At 47.6% G+C, this 8,952-nt stretch overlaps 1 protein-coding gene across 1 annotated transcript in view; it reads left to right on the top strand.

Annotated features, from left to right (window-relative positions):
* Positions 1–8,406, top strand: part of LOC137345249 (probable G-protein coupled receptor 139) — a 25,758-nt gene extending 17,352 nt beyond the window's left edge. The window contains exon 2 of the mRNA XM_068008715.1: positions 7,508–8,406. Coding sequence (XP_067864816.1) covers positions 7,508–8,406 — 899 coding nt within the window. The remainder of the gene's footprint in view (positions 1–7,507) is intronic.
* The last annotated feature ends 546 nt before the right edge of the window (positions 8,407–8,952 follow it).

Here is an 8,952-nt window from a genome sequence, read left to right as displayed (position 1 = left end):
TGTCATGGGTGACTTCAACTTCCCTTATATTGATTGGAACCTCCTTAGTGCAAATAGTTTGGATGGATCAGTTTTTGTCAGGTGTGTCCAGGAAGGTTTCCTGACACAATATGCAGATAGGCCGTCTAGAGGGGAGGCTATGTTGGACTTGATGCTTGGCAACGAACCAGGCCAGGTGGCATCTCTCGGTGGGAGAGCATTTCGGTGATAGTGATCACAACTCCCTGACCTTTACTAAAGTCATGAAGAGGGACAGGAGCAGACGGGATGGGAAAATATTTAATTGGGGGAGGGGGAATTACAATGCTATTATGCAGGAACTGGGGAGCATAAATTGGGAACAGATATCCTCAGGGAAATGCACGACATAAATGTGGAGCTTGTTTAGGGAGCACTTGCTGCGACTGCTGGATAGGTTTGTCCCGATGAGGCAGGGAAGGGATGGTAGGGTGAAGGAACCTTGGATGACAAGAGATGTGGAACAGCTAGCCAAGGGGAAGAAGGAAGCTTACTTAAGGTTGAGGAAGCAACGATCAGACAGGGCTCTAGAGGGTTACAAGGTAACCAGGAAGGAACTGAAGGATGGACTTAGGAGAGCTAGAAGGGGACATGAAAAAGTCTTGGCGGGTAGGATTAAGGAAAATCCCAAGGCGTTCTACACCTATGTGAGGAACAAGAGGATGGCCAGAGTGAGGGTAGGGCCGATCAGGGATAGTGGAGGGAACTTGTGCATGGAGGTGGAGGAGGTAGGGGAGGTCCTAAATGAATACCTTGCTTCAGTATTCACTAGTGAGAGGGACCTGGTCGTTTGTGAGGACAGCGTGGAACAGGCTGATATGCTCGAACAGGTTGAGGTAAAAAGGGGGATGTGCTGGAAATTCTGAATGATATGAGGACAGATAAGTCCCCGATGACAGACGGGATATACCCAAGGATATTACGGGAAGCGACTGAAGAGATTGCTGCTCCTTTGGAGATGATCTTTGCGTCTTCACTGTCCACTGGAGTAGTACCGGATGATTGGAGGGTGGCAAAATGTTATTCCCTTGTTCAAGAAATGGAATAGGGATAACCCTGCGAATTATAGACAAGTCAGTCTCACGTCGGTCGTGGGAAAATTATTGGAGAGGATTCTGAAAGACAGGATTTATGATTATTTGGAAAAGCATGGTTTGATTAGAGACAGTCGGCATGGATTTGTGAGGGGCAGGTCATGCCTCACAAGCCTTATTGAATTCTTTGAAGATGTGACAAAACACATTGATGAAGGAAGAGCAGTGGATGTGGTGTATATGGATTTTAGCAAGGCGTTTGATAAGGTTCCCCATGTTAGGCTCATTCAAAACGTATGGAGGCATGGGATTCAGGGAAAGTTGGCTGTCTGGATACAAAATTGGCTGGTCCATAGAAGTCAGAGGGTGGTAGGAGATGGAAAGTAATCAACATGGAGCTCGGTGACCAGTGGTGTTCCACAAGGATCTATTATGGGACCTCTGCTCGTTGTGATTTTCATAAATGACTTGGATGAAGAAGTGGAAGGCTGGTTCACAAGTTTGCCGATGACACGAAGGTTGCTGGAGTTGTGGATAGTGTGGAAGGCTGTTGTAGGTTGCAACGGGACATTGACAGGATGCAGAGCTGGGCTGAGAAGTGGCAGATGGTGTTCAACCTGGAAAAGTGCGAAGTGATTCATTTTGGAAGGTCGAATTTGAATGCGGAATACAGGCTTAAAGACATGATTCTTGGTAGTGTGGAGGAACAGAGGGATCCTGGGGTCCATGTCCATAGATCGCTCAAAAAAGCCACCCAAGTTGATAGGGTTGTTAAGAAGGCGCATGGTGTGTTGCCTTTCATTAACAGAGGGATTGAGTTTAAGAGCTGCGAGATTATGCTGCATCTCTATAAGGCCCTGGTTCGACCACACTTGGAATATTGTGTTCAGTTCTGGTCGCCTCATTATCGGAAGGATACGGATGCTTTAGAGAGGTTGCAGAGGAGATTTACCATGATGCGGCCTGGACTGGAGGGCATGTCCTACGAAGAAAGATTGAGGGAGCGAGGGCTTTTCTCATTGGAGCGAATAAGGATGAGAGGTGACTTGTTAGAGGGGTACAAGATGATGAGAGGATAGCCAGAGACTTTCTCCCAGGGTAGAAAGTGCTATCACCAGGGGGCATAATCTTAAGGTGATTGGAGAAAGGTTTCGGGGAGATGTCAGAGGTAGGTTCTTTACACAGAGAGTGGTGGGTGCGTGGAATGCGCTGTCAGCGGTGGTAGAGAAGCAGATACATTAGGGGCCTTTAAGCGACTCTTGGATACGTACATGGATGATCGTAGAATGAAGTAGGTAGTTAGTTTGATCTTAGAGTAGGTTAAAGGTTGGGAACAACATCATGGGCCGAAATGCCTGTACTGTGCTGTACTGTTCTATGTTCTATCTTCTATATATGCAGGCGAAAACGAATACACAGAGATCACACACTAGCACTGAGCCACACATACACGCAGGCACACACACACATAAGCATCGCCCCACTGGCACTGAGCCTGATACACACACACTCATACACAGATACACGCACACGATCACATCACAGGCACTGGGCCGTAGATAAACGCACGCTTGCACACACAAAGACAGAAGGATCACACCCAAGGAACTGAGCAAAATATGCAAACTTACACCCATATCACACCCCTGGCACTGAAGCAGACAGTCACACAAACACACACACACACACACACACACACACACAATCATCTCACCCCAGGCATTGTGTCCGATACAAACAGACACACACATACACACTCACACATGCAGATAACAACACAGGCACCGAGGCAGATACGCACACAAAGGCGTGCACACTCACACAAGCTCACAAACAGACGCACAGGCACACGTAGCTCACACGACAGGCAGTGGGACACATACACACACACACTTTACACGCCAGGCACTGAGTCAGACACTAACAGACACACAAAGAAGCACATACGCACACACACAGACGCAAATCACACACAGGCACTGGGTGGACACTGAACCAGACATACAGATGCACATTCACACAGAGGTCACACCCCAGCCTCTGAGCCTGACGAACAGAAAAATACACATACACGCAGACAAAAATGGACACACAGAGATCACATCCCAGAACTGAGCCACACACAAACAAAAACACACACACATACACATCCCACCTCAGGCACTGAGCCTGATACACACACTCACACATGCACCTTGGCAGATTACACCACAGGCATCGAATCAGACGCACAGACCTACACACACATAAACACATGGCACACCAGGCACTGAGCCAGATTCAAACAGATACCCACACACACGCTGCTCACATCCCAGTCAGTGAGCCAGATACAGACTCAAACAGAAACAGAGATCACACCCCAGGTACAGAGCCAAAAACAAACAGACAGATCACACCCCTGTCACAGAGCCAGATATACCCACAGGCACACGCAGACACACATATCACAGCCCAGACACTGAGAAAAAATATATGTAGACACACACTCACAGACACACACACATAAAAACACACGCAGACGACACCCCAGGTACTGAGCCAGGCACACACACACATATCACACCACAGCCACTGAGGCAGATATACATACACACACAGACACAAACATACACACACACACATATATCACACCCCACGCACAGAACCAGAGACATATGCAAATACAAACAATCTTCACTCGCCTGGCACTGAGTCAGATACAAACAGACACATGCGGACGCGCACAAATACACACACACACACGCACATACACGCTCGCAGATGACACCACGGGCATTGAGACAGATAGCCAGACAGACAAATGCGCAAACACACGTACACACACACGCATATCACACCCTAAGCACTGACCCAGGTATATAGGGCGGCACAGTGGAGCAGTGGTTAGCACCGCAGCCTCACAGCTCCAGCAACCCGGGTTCAATTCTGGGTACTGCCTGTGTGGAGTTTGCAAGTTCTGCCTGTGTCTGCGTGGGTTTCCTCCGGGTGCTCCGGTTTCCTCCCACATGCCAAAGACTTGCAGGTTGATAGGTAAATTGGCCATTATAAATTGTCACTAGTATAGATAGGTGGTAGGGAAATATCGGGACAGGTGGGGATGTTTGGTAGGAAAATGGGATTAGTGTACGATTAGTATAAATGGGTGGTTGATGTTCGGCACAGACTCGGTGGGCCGAAGGGCCTGTTTAAGTGCTGTAATCTAATCTCTAATCTAATCTAATCATAAACACATACAAACGCTCTTAACACGCCAGGCACTGAATCAGATAAACAGACACACAAATACGCAGATCAACCCACAGGCATTGGGACAGCTGGACAGACAAAGGCACAAATACACATACATACACACACCTACATACACAAATGCACGCACGCGCACACATCATAGGCGAGGCACTGAGCCAGAAAAACACACATGCACACTCTTTTCACGGCCGGAACTACGTCAGATACAAACCGACAGACAAACACACAGACAAACCCAAACACACATACACACACGCGCGCATAGACACATGCAGATCACATCACAGGGACAGACAGACATGGACACACACACAGCCACAAACTCTTACCATACCAGGCACTGAGCCAGATATAAACAGGCAAACACACACACACACACACACACACACACACACACACACACACACACAGATCAAACCCCAGGATCAGAACCAGATACACAGACACACAAGCATATCATACCACAGGCATTGAGACAGACAAACACACACGCACATATGCACACACACACACACACACACATCACACTCACACATACAAACACACAAACACAAATCACATCCCAGGCACTGAACCAGATTTATACACACGCATACACAGATGCACACACTCTTTACACGCCAGGTGTAATCAGGCAGACACACAGAGAAAATGTAGATAACACCACAGACATTGAGACAGGCAGACAGTGACACACGTGCACACCCACACACACCCACACACACAAACACACACACACACACGCACACACGCACAGACACACACACACACTGCCTGGATGGCCCTGGTGTACTCGCCATACTTACCTGGGGTGCTGTTCTGTATTACCAATAATGGCACCGACTGGCTTACTGCCCCTGGTGTCCTCGCCACACTGATCTAGTATCTAGTGATCTAGCGATGGTCCTGAACCCAGACCTGGTGTAGTACTGGCAGTTCCACTGCTCCCGATGGTGTTGCTAATACTCCTGAGCTGTTGACCCTCTGATTGTTCAGTAGTGTTGCCAGGCGGCATCCCCATGCATAAGAGGATGTGAACCATGGTACCAGGCAGTTAGTTGACCGGGCGCCACGGAATTGCACCGGGTGGGGGCTCCGCAATGCTGAGGCTTTGCTGTCCTCACCTTTTCATCTATTGTCGGGACCCCCGTTGTCTCCACTAAATTCACCAGCCTGTCACCAGCAGAAAATCCTGTCACTGGAACAATAATTTGATACGCAATGAATGTGGTAACAAATGTACAAATGGCACCCCGAAATCCTTCAAATTATTCATTTTGCTCGTAATCTTGTGTAAATGTCCTCATAATTCCCCTTGTTTACACTTAACTTGACATGTACATGCTGTTCTCCCTTCACCAGCTACAGCAGGAATGCTGTGAACAACAGATGCCCCTCTATGTTGCTTTCATTGATCTCACCAAAGCCTTTGACCTCTTCAGCAGACGTAGTCTCTTCAGACTACCAGAAAAACTCGGATGTCCACCAAAGCTATGAAGTATCATCGCGTCATTCTATGACAATATGAAAGGCACAATTCAGCATAGCAGCGTCTCATCAGACCCCTTTCTTATCCTGAGTGGCGTGCAACAGGGCTGAGTTCTCGTACCTACATTGTTCGGGATCTTCTTCTCCCTGCTGCTCTCTTTTACGTTTAAGTCTTCAGAAGAAGGAATTCTCCTCCACACAAGATCAGATGGCAGGTTGTTCAACCTTGCCCGTCATAGAGCGAAGACAAAAGTTGGGAATGTCCTCATCAGGAACTCCTCTTTGCTGACGATGCTGCATTAACATCCCACACGGAGGAGTGTCTGCAGAGACTCATCGACAGGATTGCGGCTGCCTGCAACGAATTTGGCCTAACCATCAGCCTCAAGTAAACGAACATCATGGGACAGGACGTCAGAAATGCTCCATCCATCAATATGGGCGACCACGCTCTGCGAGTGGTTCATGAGTTCATCCACCTAGGCTGAACTATCACCAGTAACCTGTCTCCCGATGCAGAAACCAACAAGCAGATAGGAAAGGCATCCACTGCTATGTCCAGACTGACCAAGAGGGTGTGGGAAAATGGTGCACTGACACGGAACACAAAAGAACACAGAAGGCCGAGTGTATCAAGCCTGTGTCCTCAGTACCTTGCTGTACGGCAGCGAGGTCCGGGCAATGTATGTCAGCCAAGTGAGTTGTCTCAACCGATTCCATCTTCGCGGCCTCCTGAGAATCCTTGGCAGCACCGTATCTCCAATGCAGAAGTCCTCGGGGCAGCCAACACCCCCAGCATATACACCCTACTGAGCCAGCGCCGCTTGAGATGGCTTGGCCATGTGAGCAACATGGAAGATGGCGGTATCCCCAAGGATGCATTGCACAGAGAACTCGTCACTGGTATCAGACCCACCGGTTGTCCAGAGCTGGTGGACAGCCAAAAAGGCGGAGCTAAAGAGTGGCGAGTCAAAGAGTCAAAGCGCAAGGAGAGAGCCAACTGTGGAACAGCTCCGACTGCCAATTTTATCTGCAGCGCCTGTGGACGAGTCTGTCACTCTGGAAGGCCTTTATAGCCACTCCACAAACCACTGACTACCTCTAGGCACTTACCCATTGTTTCCCGAGACAAGGAGGCCAAAGAGAGGAAGACAGTTAACTTAGTGACGGTTGAGATTATTTGTTTCATTGATTTTTCAGTGGACTCATTTCAAACTATTGTTTTGAAATAATTGAATTCCGTGCTGCCTGTCACAGGTGAGGGAATCTCTCAGTCAGTCCAACATTTAATTTTCGATACAAGAGCAAAGTGTTGCAGATGCTGCAAATCTGGAATAAAACCAGAAAATGCTGTAAATATTCAGCGTGTGTGGCAGCATCAGCGGAGAGAGAAACCAAATTAATGTTTCAGGTCTATGACCCTTCATGAGAACTGGGAGAGATTAAAGATGGAACAGTTTTTTTTTAAACCAGACCGTGAAAGGAAGGAGCAGAAGGATTACGATCAACATTGAGTTTAACAATTTCAGATTTATTTTTTGTTATTTAATCTCTCCTGCCTTCCACCGTATCACAGATCTTCCCATTTGTCCAATCATTTTAATACATCACTGGATACAGGAACGCATTTATAAATCTCAATAAGTCATCAATCAAACGGGTAACTTTGCTCCAGCCTGATGTCTAATTTCTCTGTTTATTTCTCTTCCTCACAGTTAACTTGCTGACGATTGGGATCCTGTCTCGGGGAAAGTGCGGCCTCTCCCACTGTGTCACTCGCTACCTGGTGGCCATGTCAGCGGCGGATCTACTGGTCATTATCCTGGACCTGATATTGAGGCACATTCCCATTGTTTATCTGGAACAGTTTCGGTACCTGTATGACATCCACGTGTGTAATATCCACGCCGTCCTGCTTTACGCAGCCACAGACTGTTCTGTCTGGTTCACCGTCACTTTCACCTTTGATCGATTTGTGGCCATTTGTTGCCACAAGTTGAAAAGTAAATATTGCAGTGAGAAAACTTCGGCTGTGATTGTGGGAACAGTGACTGTGCTGAGCTGTTTAAAGAACATCTTCTGGTATTTTCTATTAACAGGTCGGTATTGGCTGGTGAATCAACCCTGGTTTTGTGTGGCAAAAGTGGAGTTTTGGTCTTCTCGTGCCTGGGGAACGATCGAGTTCCTGCACAACATTATAACCCCGGGGCTCCCATTTGTGCTGATTCTGCTACTCAACGCTCTCACCGTCAGGCACATTTTAGTGAGCAGCAGAGGACGCAGGAGACTCCGGGCTCATAACAATGGGGAGCGTCGCAGAGATCCAGAGATGGAGAGTCGAAGGAAATCCATAATTTTACTGTTAGTTATCTCGGGGAATTTCATCCTGTCATGGGCAGTGTTTATGGTGTGGTCTTTATGGTACCGGATGTGGTATTTGGGGTATCGGTCTGTATTTTTACCTTTGTATCTGCGGGAAGTCGGCTTCATGCTGCAGCTCCTGTGTTGCTGCACAAACACTGCGATTTACGCTGTGACCCAGACTCAGTTCAGAGAGCAGTTGAAGAATGTGCTGAAACATCTCTTTACTACAATCAGTAAATTTATTCAATGATCCGAGGAACTGAATGACTATTTCCAGAAAGTGGAGGGCGGGGCCTGTCACAATAGACAGAGCGGGGGGACGGGCCCGTCACTATGGAGACATCACGGGGCGGGGCCTATCACTATCGAGGCTGAGAGAGGAGACGGGACCTGAAGCGAAGGCGCGGGGGAGTGGGGGCGGGTCCTATTACCTATAGTGACCCTGTGTGCTGGCGGGGCCTGTTTCCCATGGTGACGGGGAGTGGGGGTGGGGCTGTTTCCCATGGTGATGGGGAGTGGTGTGGGGCCCGTTCTATACAATCATTTATACCTTTATATTATTTAGGATCGTTTATCAATATTTAAAACCATTTGTAATTATTTATACATCTTTATTCCCCTTTATAACCTCTTTAATACTTGCTGACCATTTATAATCCATTTAATCCTGTATAACACTTTCCAATCATCCATTCTCTTTTGTAACTGTTTGTAATCCTTTATCACACTTTATGATCTTTTCTGAGCCTTTATCCTCATTTATTTTCGGCTGTGTTTGCTGAAAACGCAACCACTA

The sequence above is a fragment of the Heterodontus francisci genome, chromosome 28 (assembly GCF_036365525.1).
Source record: "Heterodontus francisci isolate sHetFra1 chromosome 28, sHetFra1.hap1, whole genome shotgun sequence".
Taxonomy (NCBI): domain Eukaryota; kingdom Metazoa; phylum Chordata; class Chondrichthyes; order Heterodontiformes; family Heterodontidae; genus Heterodontus; species Heterodontus francisci.
Note: the sequence above shows the minus strand (reverse complement) of the source record. Positions and strands in the feature narration are given on the sequence as shown.